The sequence below is a fragment of the Pteronotus mesoamericanus genome, unplaced genomic scaffold (assembly GCF_021234165.1).
Source record: "Pteronotus mesoamericanus isolate MK-2021 breed Mesoamerican mustached bat unplaced genomic scaffold, CSHL_Meso_final contig_74, whole genome shotgun sequence".
NCBI classification, from domain to species: domain Eukaryota; kingdom Metazoa; phylum Chordata; class Mammalia; order Chiroptera; family Mormoopidae; genus Pteronotus; species Pteronotus mesoamericanus.
The window spans coordinates 1,443,456-1,463,177 of record NW_026555247.1 but is presented as its reverse complement, the minus strand read 5'-3'; the positions used below and the strand labels follow the sequence as shown (position 1 = coordinate 1,463,177).

Below are 19,722 nucleotides of genomic sequence, written 5' to 3'. Positions count from 1 at the left end.
AATTACTTTGGGTATCTTAACAATGGAATCAACTTGATTGTTGGGTAAGCTAACAGGTGTACAGTAACAGAGCAATTTCACACCTCTGAACTTCAGCTGACCTTGGATAACCTAATTGATTCTGCTATAAAGATACTGCTTTAACCCAAAGGGATTTAAATTGGAAGATGAGCTACAAGAAGTGGAGAGATGCAGCAGGGGCCACCCAGCTGAGCAGCCAAAGAAGAACAATGAGAGAAACACTGATGAAGAAGAGAAAAGGTAAGGACTATTTATTAAAACCGAGGAGGTTCCAAATCAAAAGACCACCAACAGAAATGCACACCACTGTCTCAGCAACATATAAAACATACTGGTTTGCTTAACTAGTCTCTTTCTTGGTTGGATGCTGGTGCTTAACTGCAATCCATGAGAATTTACTGGTAAAAGTTGAGCCAAGTCCAAATTCTGCTCCACAACACATTCGTCTGCTCTCTGATCATCATTCGCTGTCCCTCTTTTTTCCTGGTCTTATGCTTAAAACAAGTTCCTAACATCTGTGCTACCAATGGTATTTTTTTAACTATTAAAATGTTGGTGCTTTTTAAAATACGAATAAAAGATTTGACAATGTCCCCCGCAAGCCAGCACAAAAATAGGGAGTTGAAAGCACAAAGACTTCCTTAAACTTAACCCAAACCATTTGCACACTAGTAGCACAAGGAGGACCAGCGCGGGTCCCCTCAAACACCCGCCCGGCGGTGTCCGATCACTTGGACTTTTCGCCCTTCTGAGCCTTCACGGCAGCCACCCTCGCCTCCTCCTCTGGGATGAACACACTGATGGTGAAGTCGCTTGTCTCCGAGCCATACTTGTTCTTCACAACCAGCCCGTATTTGCCGGAGTCAGAGGTGGTCACCCCATTGATGGTGAAGTAGGCGGTCTTGCCCGCTTCAAACCGGAGGCTGCAGTGGTCATCCGAGTCCAGGGACTTCTCATTCTTCAACCAGGAGATCTCTGGGGTCGGGTCGCCCCACACGGTGCAAGTGAGATTAAGTGCCTGCAAAACAGGTTTTATGAGAGAGGAGGAGAGGTATCAGTCTTAATGATCCAACTTCAAGAATCCTTTGATGGTGCAGCATGACTAGAGGGAGGATAAATATAAACCTCCCAGAAGAGGGTTTGAACTTGTTATGGATATGCACCTGTGTGAGTTACAATTTGAAATTAAACATGAGAAGGTTTCTTTAGGGCAACGGTTTTCTGGCTTTGGGAACACTTATCATCAAAACGGAGTTTGCTTCCAGTTCCCATCTTCATTTTCTCTTTCATAAACACATAGATGCCTTTTGCTCTAATGTGGCACTTTGGATGCCGTCTCAGTAGAGAAATCTCATTGTCATAATCACCACCTGCTCCCATTTGCATTTCAGCTGCGCCACAGAGCCCAGCAGCAGAATCCTAACAGCTGTTTCAGATAATGTGACTAATTTTCAAATTCCATCTTCCTTGTTTTATTTTTCCCCCAAACCCTACCAATTTGTTGCAGTTGCAAAGGTGCTCTACCAACATGTGTTCCTATTTCTTAACATTTTATTATATTACCAACTGAGCTGAAACTCTCTTATTTTAAAGATCAATGTTTAGGCCTATCGTTTTACTTTACCTAACATTTTGCTGATAAATTTTTGTGATAATTGTAGGTTTCTATACAGTTGTAATAAATAATTGAGAGATCCTGTGTATCTTTACCCAGTTTCCCCCAATAGCTACATTTTACAAAACTACAGCATAATATCACAGCCAGTACATTGACATTGGTATAGTCTATTGATCTTATTTAGGTTTTCCTAGTTTCACTGTACTAGTTTTTGTTTGCATATGTTTACTTCTATTTAATTTTATCACCTGTCTGGGTTCACAAAGCCACCACCTCAGTTAAGATACAGAACAGTTCCATCACCACAAGGATCTCTTGTGTTGCCCCTTATAACCACCCCTCCTCACCTGCCAAAACCTGCCAACCTCATTCCTAACTCCTGGCAATCACTAATCTATTTTCTGTTTCTAAAATTTAGTAATTTCAAAAACATAAATAGCATCATACAGTATGTGATCTTTCAGGATTGCCTTTTCCACTCAGCGTAATTCCTTACAGATTCATACAAGTTATTGCAGGTATTGATAATTTGTCCCTTCTTATCACTGAGTATTGTGCCATGGTATGGTCATACTATAAGGGTTATCTGGCCTGTTAACAGTTTTGAATTATTATGAATAAAGTTGCTAGAAACACTTGTATACAGGTTTTTATGTGAACATAAGTTTTAATTTCTCTATGATAAGTGCCCAGGAGTACAATTGTTAAATATGGTAAAGCAATGTATCATTTTTTAAAAAAATTGCCTCCCTGGCCAGTGTGGCTCAGTTGGTTGGAGTATTATTATCTATAACTGAAGGGTTGTGGGTCTGATTCTCAGTTGGGGCACATGCCTGGGTTGCGGGTTTGATGCCTGGTGGGGGCACGTATGGAAGGCAACCAGTCAATGTTTCTTTCTCACATTGATGTTTCTCTCTCTCTCTCTCTCTCTCTCTCATCTCTCCCTTCCTCGCTCTCTAAAAGCAATGAAAAAATGTTCTCAGGTGAAGATTAAAAAAATTTGAAAAAAAATTACCAAACTGCTTTCCTGAGTAGCTGTACAATTTTGATTTACGTTTCCACCAGCAATGTACAAGTTATTCAGTTTCTCTGCATCCTCACCAGCATTTGTTGTTTTCACTATTTTTTATTTTAGCAATCCTGAAAGGTGTGTTATGATTTTTCAATGTGGTTTTAATTTGCCTTTCTCTGATGGCCAATAATGTTGAATTTATTTCACATTTTAAATTCCATTCTTGCATTTTTTTTGTTCCTAAAATCTCATAATCATAAGGAAAAGAACTAGGGCTCACAATATACAGGGAAAATTATATTCTTCTATGTATTCTTCTAAAGAGTCTTATATTATCACTTGTGATTTCCTATAAGAGTGTCTCTTAAAATTGTATAGGTTAAGAAATCTGTTTTCTTTCCATGATTAATTAGCATTTCTCACTGAATTATTCTACATATACATTTCAAAAAAAAATGAGTCAAACCTTTCCCATTAAACTTATCCAAGTGGATGAGGGATACAATTTTGGAAACCGTGATTATTTACAGGTTAAAACTTTTAACAAAACCAAACAAAACTAAATATCTTAGATGTCATGGAGAACTACTAACCAAACTGTAGATTTGAGTTATAGATCACAAAGTATTTTCACATATATTCTGTCTCTTAATTCTCACTATGATCCAGTAAGTTGAATATTTTGAACCTCATTAGAAGAGGAGACTGGAAAATAGAGTTTAAAAACAAAGGCAACCCTGCAATGGTTGAGCTTAACGGCAATGATAGTCATATGTTTTACTATGAAGAAACACAGCTGGATGAATCCTACCTCTCACTGAAGCTTTTAGATGTGCCTTGTTTTATCACCCTAGTTCCAATCAGCCATCATATGTCTTCATTACCATTTTGAGGTGGGAAAAGGTTTTAATATTCTACAAATACCGGTACCCCTATGACTGGTACGCTAAACTTGTTTTAATGAAACCGTTTAAAAATTATGTTCATTGCTTTTCAGAGATTATTACGGAGCCAGGAAATACTGGTTTATAACTAATGAAGAGAAATCAGTTTTCAACTGAAATAGAGCTTATAGACATTCATGGGGCAGTACACTTCCCTTCAAATGTAAGGTATTTAATAGGACAGCCTATTTTCCACCAGGCGTTAGAGTTGTTTCTTTCTTCAATTACATTCATCATACAGTTACAACTGAACATTTTTCTCTTTTTGTGATTTTAAAGGGCTCTGGAAAGAGACTAAGTGGTCTTCATGTGCCCACATCAGACAAATTTGCATCCTGATGTTTGGCCCGAAATATTAAGATGATTGGAAAAATGACTGCATTTTAAACCTTGTATTTGGCTATCCTGAAGTCAAACATAGGCAGCCCTGCCATAAGATGAAGATGGTGGGATATATCTTTAAGAAAAAGAACAAAATCTGAGGCACCAGAACCCATTCCTAGCATGGAAGAAGCGGGGGCAGGGGTGCTCCATGCTTACCTTGCCTTCCTGGATGGTGACCACATCAGGGAGACCGCCCATCACCCGGGCGCGATCTGCAAGTACAGGCACGCCTGGTTAATCACTGAAGTGGTGAGCATCAGCAGTTACACTGACAAAAACACCCCAAGGAACTAGTTTTCCAGTTTAGTGTCCCTGTTTTTTCAGTTATTTTATACCTGCTTTTAAAACGCAAAATAAAAAAAAACCAATCCGGTGATGCCGAATGTCAATCCTTCTTCACACATATATTTCATGTGTGCAGCTGCGTCTATCTGTGCCTAAAATATCAGCTTGAGATTGCTTTGTTGGATCAAGACCTGCTCTATAATTCTCATGGCTATTTTCAGGGCTGGCCCTATTGCAGCTCAGTGGGGCTCAGCTTGAGGAAGCAGCACAGATATCTGTGGACAGCCTCCCAGCTCAGCGTGGCCTCTTTTATAGGCTTCCCTATGATTAAAAAGGTTGCACATTTGGAAGCTTTATGCCAGGAAAACCTGGAGGCTCTTGCAGATGTGGTTTTCTTTGACGTCTTCCCCACAAGACTTCCTTTTTTTGTCTCCCAGTAGTTCTTGGTAGTGCTATGCAGGGCTGCTATCTATGGCCAAGAATGAGGGTACAAAGTTCAGCAAAGGTGCTGAAATCCGGGGCTGACTCCCCACTCGAGCCATGTGCTCGGTTTGTGGCTGCTTCAGCCCCTGGGAGGGGCACCTTCTGTAATTCACTCAAAGCCTTCCTCTTTGGCACTAACTCAGTGGACACCACTGTCTCATTTTTAGGCCTGCTTCATTAATGCATGACTCTGGATCCATATTTCTACAATTCCCTTCTCCACTAAGTCAGGTTAAAGCTTTGACTAGTGTTGACTGCAGTCTGCTGATTCCACTGCACCTTTTAAGCTTAACTTGTCTTCTGGTTTCCTGTGCCACTTGCTGTGTAATATTGAGCAAGTCGCATCACTGAGTAGACCTCAGTCTCCTCATCTGTAGATGGGAGAGGGCTGCACTAGACCTGTGCACAGTGTCCATGAGGGGCCTGAGAGATCAAGATGGGGTATTGAGTCAGGGAGTCAATAAAGAGAACTCAGCCTTTACCTGTTTTATATGTTGGGTCTGTGTGGAAGATTTTGTTTGAATTAAATGTCCTGTGGTTTTTAAAAGTTTAAAAACATGGAGCTAGAAGAGCTCTAACATCTCTTCCAGCTCTAAACTGCCGTGACCTAGTGATCTTAGGGAAATGCTCATGAACTAGAGGGAAAGTTGGGTTCCTTTCCCACAAGACAGTTTGAGAATAGGGAGTGGCTGTCAACTGCTGTGGTCTCTGGCTGTGCGTGTGTGTGTGTGTACAGGAGCAGAAAGAACATACTCAGTGCCAACAAGAAAAATTCCCTGCTGCTTGGACACACCCAGCACACCCCTGGTGCGGGCATCTATACCAGCTGGCCCACCTCACCACCAGCAGCCACCTTACAAACCCAGGGCCTGAGCGGGGAGAAGGAAAGAGCAGAGGGGGAGAGGACACCAGTACATGGCAGAGGTGAAAGGTTTGATCCCAAGTGACTGGGAGTCACTGAAGGGCAGACAAATGACTTCATTTCCTGCTCCTCCCTCTGGTTCCCTTCTGTTCCAGCTCAGGATAGACTCTACAGTCTTAATCCTCAACAATTTTCAAATTCTGCCTCCCCCACTGCAAAAGAAACTGAATTATTATGACAAATTCATCTGTAACTTCTGGAATGCTATAAGGTTATCTGAGTGCTTCTCGAAATATCTGTGTGTGAAGCAAACAGTTGATAGAACTTAGTAGTGAGCTCATTTCTGGGTAGACTCGACAGTTTGGTGTGTGTTCTCTTGGACAGTGTCCAGTGAAATGAAAGAAAGGAAGGCCTTGCTCAGCATCTTTTCTCCTACAGGGGCTGTCAGGAGCATCTGGAGCACTCGTTGGAGGGCCAGCGTCAGTGATTTCTCTGGTGTCAAATTTACAAAGATTCTTATTTCTTTTTTTATTTAATGTATACAAATGTTTGTGATATGTTGTCCTGGCTGCAAGTCATTAACAATCTACTGTATGAGTTTGCAGCCCAGAGATTTCCCCAGATGGCTGGCTCAAGTTAAGAGCTGGGTGACGTTCTTGCACTGTAACCTGAGACCTTCTTTTCATAGACATTATTACTCAAGAGAATAAATGAAAACATATGTGGAACACCTAAGATTTTTTTTGAAAAAGAAAAAAAAACACTTCTACTCTCCTCCATCTGAAGTTATAATAGAAAAATGAAAGTTATGTTTTGAAATTATACCAGGAGTAAACAGGCAGGGGGTTTACTTACTTTTCTCGGCAATGGCAGCTTGTCTGTGGTTGAGAGAGACGGACAAACATAGAAACAAAGAAGAATTTGATTTTAGTGTTATTTTAGAGCAGATAACCTTCACTGCATTTCACTACCTCAGGGAGAGTTGGCTCTTCGCCAAAACACTGGGAAGCGCTTGTGGAAATGAAAGACCCCCTCCGTCATTTGGTGGAGCAGCACACACCATGTTCCAGGGAAATTAGTGTATGTGCATGGCATTTGCTAGGAAAAAAAACACTTACTTTAATCTCTGGAATTCGGCAAAGGCTTCATCATATGCTTTAAGAGGAAAAAAAGAGAAGTTAGAATTTTCTTACCCAGAACTGACAACACACAGGGACTGATTACAATTCACATCCTGAGGTCAAGGTGATGAGTGCAGATACAACAAGGCTGACTCGGAATAACACTGTACCTATGCATTCACTCTACAGCTTGATGGACTTAACAAGCAAATAGTTTCCAGGTACAATACATACAAAATAGTGGATTTTAGAAGGTCTCAGTTCTGTGACAGACCTTCAACCCTTCAAATGGAGAGGCAAAGAATTAACTCCACCAAAGATAAAATAGGAATAAAAGTCTGTTTCAAATAAAAGTTGGTTGTCTAATAAGCATTGTGAGCTTCAAAAAGGCCTTTCTCTTATTAAATCATCCCACATGTCATCACTTCCTAGCCAGACAGTTAAATGTTCCTATGTTACGTGGTCTGGCACAATGTATTTGTATTTAAGAGCATGAGGAGTTAACAGCAGTCACAGTGCGTGCCAATGCTGGCCTGAAGCAGTTTCTCTGCTGTGCAGATGAGATAAAGATGAGTGAGACAAAGAAACAGGAGCTGTAGAATTCTAAAATAATTTTTCCTCTGAGTCTGCAGAGTAAGCCACTCTGAAGACTTCAGGTAAAAAGGCAGCTTCATTTTGAAATTCTCTCACCTTGCCTTTAAAGAGCCTCAGTGGTTTGAGAATCATATTTTACATCTAGAAAATATTTATATAATACTAGTCGGACTCCCCCCCTTTTACAGATGGAAAAAAATAAGCATAAAGTCAGACCTAAATTCTTTGGAGGTGAACTTGTGTGGAAGAAAAGGTGCCACATGCGAAACCTAACAAACGCAGGGGAGGCCTGCGTGGCAGCCTCACAGACTCAGAGACGGAAAGTAGCCACATAGGATGGTCCGAAATTAAAATCTGGTAACTCAAATCAGTTCAGAGTGGGTAGTCATGTCCTAGGCTGATACTTTCCCCTGACAAAGGTCAACTTTTACCTTAATTGAGCCTGTCTGTTGTCCTTTCACATCTATGTTAACACACCTTTGGAATGTCAAATTTCCTTTTTCTGGACCCCCCAAAGCACAGGCACCGTGCCAGAGGGAGACCAGACCACAGATCTCCTCATTGTTATTGTTATCATGCTAACTGTTGACTGTTAATCATGTAAAAGATGTGTCTATCATTTTACTTTTTATCCAGTCCCAAAGGTTCCCCCCAACCCACTTTGCTTCTTCCCCGCAGCCCTAATCTATCACCAATGGATGTCATGTAATCTGTTTATGCCTCCTCTTTGGACTGTAATGTATAAAATAAGATGCAAAACTGCCATTCTCCAGAGCATTTTCTCAACTCATTGAGATTTTGCTTCTGGCAATTGTCATCAGTTTGGCCCAAATAAACTCACAAAAACTCTCTACAGGTTTCAGGGCTTCTGACATTGACAGTAGTTAGTCCAAACCAGGCTAAGAGTTCGGTACCCCTCTTTGTGCCCGTGCCATTCTGAGAAAGAGACAGGCACAGGTGAGCCAGTCTGTTTGGTGGCAGTGTCAAGGCTGGTCTAGACAATTCACAGCCTTCTGTTTAAGGGGGGTTTGAGAGCAGGTTAGTTAAGTAAGCTCTGATGGGCCAGAGAGTAAAAGAAATTTTCAAAAAAGTTTTAAATTTATCTATATACTTCTTATTATCCTTTTTCTATTGTGTTCGAAAGTATCAGGTGGACTGCAGAAAAAATCCTCTGTCACTACAGGATGTGACTCAGGCACAGTGCGGCCTGGAAGGTGGAGTCCCTGGGGGCAGCCACTCCATTCCCTGCAGAGAACCTTCAGCAAGTGTTTCCTGTCATCATGTGTGGGCGGGGTGAGGTTAAAGGACTCAGCACAAAACAACTCAAGACAGGGTTGAAAGGCTATTCTCTAAATTATGAATCTACTCTCTGAGGATTAAAACACTGACAGTTATTGCATATTTATGTTGCATTTTAATATATAAAGAAGTGGAAGAAAAAGTCAGTCCCCAATCTTCTCCGGTAACTTCATACAGACTATTTTACTTTTTAAGGAAATAATAAATAAGATGAAGAGTATAGTACCAGGAGAGAGAAATGGCACAGTGCTTCTAACTTTTAATTTATGATTGTGTATGTTTTAACTTTTAAAATTTTATTTAATAGTTGTATGTTGCCTTTCGTCTATGTTCGTAGGTGGAAAGTCTATTTCTGTGTTTCTTGTGATTTTCTTCTCTTCCCTAGCCTCTCCAGATCTCCTTGCATTCTCTCAGCAGATGACCAGATCTGAGGCCATAGGAATCCAACTTTTCCAACTTCGGTCTGATCTTCTCAATATTTGTCTTTTCTTATTCACACTTACTCCCACCTCCACCCTGGATCGCCAACCTTCCACCCTTCAGAACTCTGATACATCAATTATTCCCCTTCACTCACATCTTCAGTCCTTCCAATTCAACTGATTTCTTTGACTCTGAACATGCTCAAATATCAAGCACCATAAAACTATGCTTTTTCTGTGTTTGTTCTTGTTTAAGTGATTATAAATCAACCTGCTCTTTTTTCTGCTCTTTTTTTTGCTTGCATCTTGAAAGAGTAGTGCTTACTTTTCAATAATTTTCCACCCATTGAAATTCTTATTTCTACACCATGGCTGACTTGAAATTGCTTTATTAAAATCTCCAATCATCTTTCAACAGACAAATATAACGGCCTTTTATCATCCTTCATTCTTTTTTAAAAAGCCCACTCCTCCATAGTAAGGTCAAATTTGCAGAATATCCATTTACCTTCTCCAGAAAGATCCACTGTCTTCCGGTGTCCCGTTATGCCATCGAAGAGCTCCATTACATATTTCCCTTTGTCATTTGGAGTAGGCTCATTGATTTGCAGCCAGATCTGCTCCCCGGTGACCCCACTCTTAACTCTGTCTGTGTACCTAATAGCAGTCTCACTGTTCAAATTAAAGGAAACAACATTATTGTTTGTTTTCATCTACAGCTGACCTTTACTTTGTCTCTTATTGGTACTTACCACAAAGTTTTACAGGCTTTTAAATAATATAGGATTCACATATGTTCTACTGCTTCAGAGAAATGATGGACTCTGGATCGCTGAACTTGGATTGTAAGACCCAGGGCAGGGGGTGATGGGGTGTCTAAGAGTCTCATGCTTAACTTCCAAGAGCAGTCTGGGGCCCAGGCAGATTGCAATATCAGTACTTCTCAGTGGTATTAATTATCTTTGTTTTTGCTTTGGCTTATTTGTAGGGCTAAGGGAATCTTTAAAAGCAAAAAGGCCAAGGTACATATTAAGTTACTGCATATTTCATGCAGATGCTCTATGGATATAAATGAATTTTATAAGCCAGTGAAAAGCAGACTAAGGAGATTCATCTGTGGCTGGCATCTATTGACATATGTTTTTACAAAGCTATTTAAAAACACATGTAAGTATGCACTTGGTGATAAGTCCAAGAGAAAATAAAAAGCAGAGTTGCTGCTAAAATGAATGAGGCACCTTCTCTGTCCCTGGATGTGAGTTTCTTGTTATCCTATAGTAGGTTAAGAGCAGACCCATGCATTGTATTCTTTGCAAGAGAATAAAAGCAAATAGAACCCTTTGTTTTGTGATCTGAAGATCTAGAAATGTCACTGCTAGAGATGAAGTAAGAGAAAGGTAGAGGTAGATGTACTCTCAATGATATTAAAAGTAACTGTAAAGGAATAAAAAAAGGCACTCAAGAAAACTACCTAACTTTATTAACATTTATACATAGAGAAAAGACTAAGGTATTAAAATGTTCATACTATGACTAGGAAAACTGTGGATAAGTGTTCATACTATAAGCACTTTCTAATTTGTGACATGATATTACAAATATGTTTTCTAGAACAAGCATGTATTCTGGCCCCAGCTGGTGTAGCTCAGCGGGTCGGGCATTGTCCTGCAGACTGAAAGGTCGCCGGTTTGATTCCTGGTCAGGCCACATGCATGGGTTGCAGGCCGGGTCCCTGGTTGGGACACATGAGAGGGAACCAATCTATGTTTCTCTCCCCCTCTTTCTCTGTCCATTCCTCTCTCTCTAAAAATGGATAAATTAAATCTTTAAAAAAATACAAGCATGTATTGTTTGTAGTTATAGTAAGCAAAATGAACTTAAAAAAACAGAAAAACAAAAATCTCCACCAAAAACTTTTGTTTCAAATAAATAGTATTTTTCTTATACAGTACATTCTATAAGATATTAAAATTAAAATGCCATAAAATGTAAGATAAAGGAACCCATCTATACCCATAGACTTTAGTCTAACATATATATGTTAGAAAGCTAGAAAGACAGTTTCTCTGCTTTGCTATAATAAATGTTTGAATTCTTTACTCTCTGGCTAACATGCATAATAGTATCTTAAATTTGCAAAGCACTTCATGGTTTGCAAAGTGCCATTAATATCATTCTTTTATTGGTCCATCAGTGTTATGAGATAGAGTAGGTATTATTAAGTGAGAGTCAGAAAATTGGATGACTTGCTTAAAATCCAAGGAAAGATAGGAGCAAAGTCAAGATGAAAATCCATTTCAGGTGTTTTCCCCGTTGTGTCACATACCTACATAAAGACAGCGAAGGCAGCCCTTGACTCCTGAGTTTTTCCTAGGCATGTGGATACACAAAACACACATTCGACTGACTGGATCAAATAAAGTCAAAAGTTTATGCCTTGCTAGTCTGTTGTTCAAAACTCGATGTTTCAATTTTTTGAACAAATTATCCTTTTAGAGATGATGTGTGAAGCTTTTTGATTGATGATTCAATTAATTTATCTTCTCATATTCTTCAAACTAACATATTAGAATGTCTTAGATGTCACAGAAGAATTTCCTAGAATTTGATCTATTTTAATTTATAATTTCCTACAATACATTCTGAAAGAAATTGAACAAAGAAATGAAATCCCAAGAATTCTACACTGGAATTTTACTTCTCATAATTTTTTAGAGCTCAGGAAATTAAGAATAAGAATAATAAAAAAACACTGCTCTACATAACAGGAAAGTTATTTTAAAGAAAACACAAATGATTGCTTTGTAAGACCCACTTCTGGTTAAATGTTAACCTAGACTTTTAATGTAACCTGAACACAAGGGTAGCGCCATGACAGGGGCCTTGGGACCCGGGCTGCTTGGGCTTGGCCCTCCACTGCTAAGCTGTGTGACCTCAGGCAAGTCACCTTCCCCAGCCTAACCTTGCTCTTCACTGAAGTAGGAAGTTCCCACTCCAAAGAGTTGGGTATGTTAAATGAGGTCATACACCTAAATGGCTTGGGGCAGTGCCAGGCATATTGTAAATGCCCACCGAATGGAAGATATAAATAAACATAGTTGTCTGCCTCCTCCTGGGAATGCCACAGTGGGTCTCATGGGACTTTGGGAATGAGTGTCAGCTGTATCCTAAGTGTGGTCTAAAGTGGCTGTTGCCCCATCAGATTTCTACATCAGGCTGTTGCTCTCTTTCAGCTCAGGGAATTTCAAGGAAGCACAGAGGTTAAGGATAACATTCACAGTATAAATGGGAGAACTTGTTTGACTTAGAAACACCTCCTGGCTCTTAAAATCCCAGAGGTGAACTTCAGTGGAATCCCTCTAGAACTCCACAAAGGAAGTGTGGGATCAGAACAGACCTTAAGGCTCAATTCAGTTCAAATCCATTTTCCCAAAGCGATCCTGAGCTTGCCAAAGCCTTCTAAGGGTGGACAAGAAACATGCTAATGACCGACTATGCTAACTGCTATAGACAGCAACAATAACAAACTTGGGCACTTCTCTGGATTAGGCTTCTTTGGTAAATGGCCATTAATTCATATAACTGGAAATATGGTGTCTCCTTGTGCATCCTGCTTCAGTTTTGTTCCAGATCATAGCATGAGTAGGCTGTGCTCAGAAAGAGAGAATCAGAATCTGGCTCTGGATGCCTGCAAAGCAGAGAGAGCGCAAACACAACCATCCGAAGGTGCAGGTCACATTATAGAGATGTCTATGGATTATGGTACTTTCCGGGTCACAAAGACATGCTCTTCGGCATCACTGGCTTCACCCAGTGTGTTGAGGGAAAGTGCTAACTCACACTAAGAGAATGAATGGCCTGGGTTCTTCTGTCCTACATTCATCAACATCAGACCTGAAGAATAGGTAGACGCTTTAGCTGAGAGTACAGAGAGTTCCCACTTTTTTTTTTCCATTCAAATGGAGAAAGAATTTCTACATAGTAATTAAGTTCCCATTTACTTACTTTTGGGACCAGTTCACTTTCAGATCATCCACATAGTAAGTAACGAAAGAGTATAGCCGGATGCCCTCAGCTGTGCTCTGGATTTTCAGGTCTGTAGCAGACAAAGCTGAAAGGAGAAAAAAAGCACATTTCATACACCTGGAGGTTCATCCAAGGGAATAATGAAACACTGTTGTGGTAAGGACATTTTAACTTACCTATTTTTTTACATATTTCAGTCATCAGCTCTTGAAAGGCTGTGGATAAAGATTTATAGAAAAAGCTTTAGCATAGATTTAAGCTCAGTTTAAGGTCAAATTTCAACTGTTTGTCTGCACTGTGCTCTCAGAAATATTCTATCTGGTGAAGGGTATTGGGCACAAGGTGACTTTCTTGACCAATTGATCATAAGTGTTCTTGGAGTGAATAACTCAGTTTTTATCAAGTTTTAGCAGGTCCTTGCTTTTATTTTGATATTTTTCCCTGTAATCCTCTATAACTTTCATCATATTTACATTCCAGAGAAAGAGCCACAGTGAGATTTCCAGGAAATTTCTTGGCTTAAAGATTCTCTTCTTCTTAAATCCCAGGAAGCCTTAGTTCACATTAGAGGAAGTTTTCTTATCTGTGCCATCAATTCATAATGAATTAACCAATCTATTAACCTCATATTTTGTAGCCTAATAATGCTTTTTGCCAATAAAACACATTTAGTCCTGTCTCCACCAAGAGGAAGGTGAAATCAAAGTCAGACTTCTGCTGTTTGTTAGCAGTGTTGTTAAAGATCTTGTTCAGGGGAAGTTTGTGGGCCACAAAAAAAGTATTTGTTATCATGATATATTTGTCCTCAGTAGTCTCTGAAAAGTGGAAACTGCTTTCATGCTCTGCTAATAATTGAATAACTGAAGGCTTAGAGATTCATATCTAAATCTTTCTTGTCATCTTTTAAAAGTAGACTATTTTGAAACATGTTTTTCACAGTGTTTGATCCTTTAACATTTTTTGGAGAGTTGAAACAAAAATGGTTATTTATATTGAAAACAAACCGTTAGTGGACTGTGGACTATAAATTCTCTGAGGATCAAAATTACACTTCTGATTTCTAGGAAGACTAAAAATAAAGTTTTTAAAAAAATGTAACAGTAGTTTACTTTGCTGAAATTTCAGTTAAAATCTGTGGACAAAAAAATCAGCATGACTTTGATTATCAGCTCAGCCACACTCATAATTCAGGTAACCTGCATGTGAGACACAAAACAGAGCCCAACAGCTGGTGAACTGACCTTCATCCACCAGCTTCAATCTGCTCTTATCTTTTCCTCTGTCATCTTTCAGGACAACTTCATAAATCCCAGCATCTTTCTTGGAAAACTAGGGGAAGGATAGATATATCACATTGCAGTTTATCATAGCCTCAGAGTTTGGTGTTTGCATTTTTAAGGCCCTATTATTTATAGAACTGCCATAAAAACACACACTGAACAAAAATCTAACCGTGTGAACAATGAACAATGCACAGCTAAACCTATCCATCATAATTTTACCTAGCAGTCCTGATTTTTCACCCTGTAAGGCTATAATTGGTTTGAAACTTGAAGTCCTTAGCCTTTGCCTCCATATTAAAAGCTAATGATCACATGCAATTGAAAGGTATGCTCACTCATTTATTTATTTATTTATATTATTGTTCAAGTCCAGTTGTCTCCATTTTCTCACCAACACATTCCCCCACCTCTCACACCCACCTCTCACCCTTAACCTTACCCTCCTTTGGCTTTGTCCACGGGTCCTTATACATGTTCCTTGATGACCTGTCCCCTTCTTTCCCCTATTATCCCCTTCCCCCCAACCTGTTCACTTTATTCTTTTTTGTTGTTTTTCTTTTTTTAAATATATATTTTATTGATTATGCTATTACAGTTGTCCCCATTTTTTTCTCCCCTTTATTCCCCTCCACCCTGCACCACACCTCTCCTCAGCATTACCCCCGCCCCGCTCCTTGTTCATGTCCATGGGTCGTACATATAAGTTCTTTGGCTTCTCCATTTCCTATACTATTCTTAACCTCCCCCTGCCTATTTTCTACCTACTATTTATGCTGCTTATTCCCTGTACCGTCTCCCCCATTCTCCCCTCTCCCCCTCCCCTCTGATCTCCATTTCTATGATTCCGTTCCTGTTTAGTTGTTTGCTTAGTTTGTTTTTGTTTCTTTAGTTTCATTTGCTGATAGTTGTGAGTTTGTTGCCATTTTACTGTTCATTGTTTTTGACCTTTTTCTTATATAAATCTCTTTAACATTTCATATAATAAGGGCTTAGTGATGATGAATTCCTTTAATTTTACTTTATCTGGGAAGTACTTTATCTGTTCTTCCATTCTAAATGAGAGCTTTGCTGCATAGAGTAATCTTAGATATAGGTCCTGGTCTTTCCTGACTTTGAATACTTCTTGCCAGCCCCTTCTTGCCTGAAAGGTTTCTTTTGAGAAGTCAGATGATAGGCTTATGGGAACTCCTTTGTAGGTAGAACTGTCTCCTTTCCTCTTGCCATTTTTAAGATTCTCTCCTTATCTTTAATCTGGGGTAATGTAATTATGCTGTGCCTTGGTGTGAGCTTCTTTGGGTCCATCTTCTTTGGGACTCTGAGCTTCCTGGATCCCCTGGAAGTCTATTTCTTTGGCCAGATCGGGGAATTTCTCCTTCATTATTTTTTCAAGTAAGTTTTCAATTTCTTGCTCTTTCTCTTCTCCTTCTGGCACCACTGCGATTCACATGTTGGATCTTTTAAAGTTGTCCTAGAGGTTCCTAAGCCTCTCCTCAGTTTTTTGAATTCTTGTTTTTTCATTCTGTTCTGGTTGAATGTTTATCTCTTCCTTCTGCTCCCAGTCATTGATTTGAGTCTCAGTTTCACTCCCCTTACTGTTGGTTTCCTGTATATTTTTCTTTATTTCACTTTGCGTAGCGTTCACTTTTCCCTCCATTTTGTGACCATACTCAACCAATTCAGTGAGAGTGCAGGTTACCAGTGTTTTGAACTGTGCATCTGATAGTTTGGTTATCTCTTCATCGCTTAGTTCTATTTTTGGAGCTTTGATCTGTCCTTTCATTTGGGCCACATTTCTTTGTCTCAGCACATCTGTTACGTTGGAAGGGGCAGAGCATAGGTATTCTCCAGGGTAGGGCAACCCAGGTTGCTGCACTGTGACACTGTGTGTGGAGAGGTCTGAGAGAAAACAATGCCACTTGCTTGGCTCTCAGCTGGCTTTCAGTCACTTCCCCCGATACCCACAAGCAAATTGGGTCCTTCTAGTGCTGATTCTTAGATGGGTGGGTTTGTGTATGTTCTAGGACCTGTGGGTCTCTCCAATAGACTCTCCTGTGAGGCTGGGAGTTTCTCCTGCCCCCACAACCCCCGCAGGTTTTTATCTCCAGGGGTTTTGAGGCTTTGTTTTCCTGCACTGGAACCCTCGATTGCATGGTCCGTCTCGCTCCCCAGCTGCTCCTCATGGTTTATCTGCACACAAATGTGGGACCGTCCAGTCCTCCACCCGGTCCTCCGGCCACTGCCTTCACATGTCCCCTCCATCCCTGCCTGCCTCTCTCCGCCCCTCCTACCGGTCTGGGTGAAATGTTTCTTCTTTAGCCCCTTGGTTGTTGGACTCCCATACAATTCGTTTTTATGGCAGTTCTGGTTATTTTTTGTTTTTAAATTTGTTGTTGCCCTTCTTTTGGTTGTGTGAGGAGGCAAAGTATATCTACCTATGCCTGTATCTTGGCCGGAAGTCCTGATTACTTATTCTTTATTCCAATGTCTCTGGTTATATTTTTCTTGCTTGTTTTGTGCTCTTTTAGACAAAAAAAATCTATTCTTTAATGAACACTACTCTGATTGTACTTTTAGGGAACAAGTTATGAGGCTGAAGAGCAAACAAAGGAGGATCCACTTAACTCCCTGTCACTCACCCATCTATGAAAACAAGTGAGTCAGAGAGGTAAGAGCTGTGGTGTCCAGCCAATACTGGTTCAATATGTGACAAGTCAATGTACAGCACAAGGTGAGAGAAGCTTTCGTGTTCCTTTAGCTTGCTTTTTAGTTGAAGTCAGCAGGGATCTTTCGAGCAGTAAGAAGTAAGATAATACAAATGCCCAGGGCAAATGAATATAGAACTTAATCTCCAGTTTTTGGGAGAAAGTAGGGTACAGAACTAATGCATTACATTTCACATTTATAGTCACCTACCTCTGTTATGAGCAGGGTACATATACCATCCTCAAAGTCATGCTTTTCATCCACCGATATTTCCCTTTCATCTTTATACCACAAAATATGGGTCTCCTTCTTAATATTTGCCACCTAAAAGAAAAATCATAATTATACTTCTAAAAATAATGGAATGCTATTCTTATGAGTAGTTGTTAATGTGGCATTGGATAAAAGAAAAAGCACTAAACTTAGAGTCAGAAGATGCTAATGGCATTAATTCAAAGCAATTTTTTTATTTTTAAAAATATTTTATTTATTTATTTTTAGAGAGGGGAAGGGAGGGAGAAAGAGAGAGAGAGAGAAACGTTAATGTGCGGTTGTATCTCGATTGCCCCATACTGGGGACCTGGCCTGCAACTCAGGCATGTGCCCTGACTGGGAATTGAACCAGTGACCCTTTGGTTTGTAGGCTGGCACTCAATCCACTGAGCCACATCAGTCAGGGCAATTCAAAGCAATTTTAATTGGTAGAGTTTAGAATAAAGTGAATACAAATGGGTAAACCTAAATCAATAGCATCTCTATTTCTAGTAGTAAAAATTAATTTTCATATTATCTAATGGATGAGAAAAGAAAGAATAGGATCATACACATTGACATACAGACAAATTAAAATAAAAATCTGAAAACCATAGGGAGACAAATCCCATCAGATTAAAGTATAGTCTGTGTCACATGATAAAATAAATGGCTTTATTAAAGGATCAGAACAGCTAAGTCCTGAAATATATATCTAAATATTTTTTAAAAGAAAAATGAACCTTGGCAAATAAAGGTGGAGGGAAATTATGTTTAAATTTTTTAAATGAGATTATACATTTTCTTCAACTATTTGTTTATAATCTCATTTCCTCTTTGGAAAATTGTATGTATATTTGTCTAGTTATTCAGTAGGGTCTTAGCAATTGTTTTCTTTTTTTGTCTTTTTTCCCTTGATTTGCATGGTCTTTATTTGTTTTTAATTGATGCATCACCTTTACTTTTTTTCAATTACAGTTTACATTTAATATAGCATAATGGTTAGACAATCATATACTTTACAAAGTATACCCCCTGATATTTCCAGTACCCATTGGCACCATATATATTTATTAAAATATTATTGACTATATTTTTATGCTGAACTTTACATCCCCATGAATATTTTGTAACTACCAATCTGTACTTCTTAATTCCTTTACCTTTTTCACCCAGTCCCCCAACTCCCCTCCCCTCTGGCAACCATCCATCTGTTCTCTGTATCTATGAGTTTGTTTCTCTTTTGTTTGTTCATTTATGTTGTTCTTTAGAATCACATATAAGTGAAAGCAGATGGTATTTTCCTTTCTCTGACTAACTTATTTCACTTAGCAAAATACCCTCTAGGTCCATTTGGTAAGATTTCATTCTTTTGTATCTCTGAATAGTATTCCATTGTGTAAATGTACCGCTGCTTTTTTATCCACTTATCTGCTGGTGGACAGTTGGGCTGCCTCCATAGCTTGGCTATTATAAATAATGCTGCAGTGAACATAGGGGTGCATATATTCTTTCAAATTAGTTGATCTTCTCACATTCTATTTTATCTTTATTTCACTTGTATCAAATGTTAAAAACTTATCTACTTCTTACCTTACATTTCAGTAGTACATTACATTCACCAGTCACTTCCCAACTCAAATACTCAGCAAAGTGTGGACCTATAAAATATTAATAACATGAGCCATCACTCTGTTAGTCATGAAAGCAAAATCAAAATTCATTCTTAAATACTAATGTGATTTGTATCTGAAGTGAAATTTTTAAAATTCAAGATTTAATTTTTAAACATTTAAAAAGATACCTATTTAATAATAAATACTTTCACTTATTTTTATTTATAGCAGTATTAACATAAGTAATAATATTCATTTTCATTTGTTATATAAATAATCTTGGAATACTTTGTTCAAGAAACTGAAGCTTTTTTCTTTACTCACTGACTGTTTTTACCTTGTTTTCTGATCCATTCTTGCCGCTGAAATTCAGCTTCTTTCTGGAGTTTTTTATAAACTAAAAATTGAAAAACAAGAAAGTAAGAAATTGAGTGGAGTGGTGGAAATGTACATGACAGTCACTGTGTTAAGTGATTTATATTCTTTATTATAGCACTCATTCATCATGACCATTTTATTCATTTTTAGTCTTCATAGCTGAAGAAATAGGCTTTGAAAGTTTAAATATTTGTTCAAGGTCATGAAGCTAGAAAACAGTGAAATAGTATTGGATATTGTAAATGTAGAGATATGGCCAGCCTTTCGATTGCTTTGTTAAATGCTACGTTTTAAATCTTGGTGGTTTCCACAGTGGCTTATGGCAGCTGACATACAATCTAGCTGTGATGTATGATTAATTAATTTGGCATACTCTACTTTTGCATATTTTTCTTCTTAATTTAATTTAAAGTAAGTAC

The 19,722-nt window shown here is 38.9% G+C and overlaps 1 protein-coding gene across 2 annotated transcripts in view; it reads right to left on the bottom strand.

The window, feature by feature from the left end:
• Positions 1-256: 256 nt before the first annotated feature.
• Positions 257-19,722, bottom strand: part of MYOM1 (myomesin 1) — a 138,431-nt gene continuing 118,965 nt past the window's right edge. For both annotated transcript variants that reach the window (XM_054583405.1, XM_054583406.1), the window contains 11 exons: positions 19,263-19,322; positions 18,903-18,970; positions 17,268-17,381; positions 14,313-14,400; positions 13,248-13,286; positions 13,051-13,156; positions 9,554-9,717; positions 6,728-6,764; positions 6,465-6,487; positions 4,136-4,191; positions 257-1,039 (listed from right to left, as the gene is read on the bottom strand). In XM_054583405.1, coding sequence (XP_054439380.1) covers positions 749-1,039; positions 4,136-4,191; positions 6,465-6,487; positions 6,728-6,764; positions 9,554-9,717; positions 13,051-13,156; positions 13,248-13,286; positions 14,313-14,400; positions 17,268-17,381; positions 18,903-18,970; positions 19,263-19,322 — 1,046 coding nt within the window. In that variant the 3' untranslated portion in view covers positions 257-748. The remainder of the gene's footprint in view (positions 1,040-4,135; positions 4,192-6,464; positions 6,488-6,727; positions 6,765-9,553; positions 9,718-13,050; positions 13,157-13,247; positions 13,287-14,312; positions 14,401-17,267; positions 17,382-18,902; positions 18,971-19,262; positions 19,323-19,722) is intronic.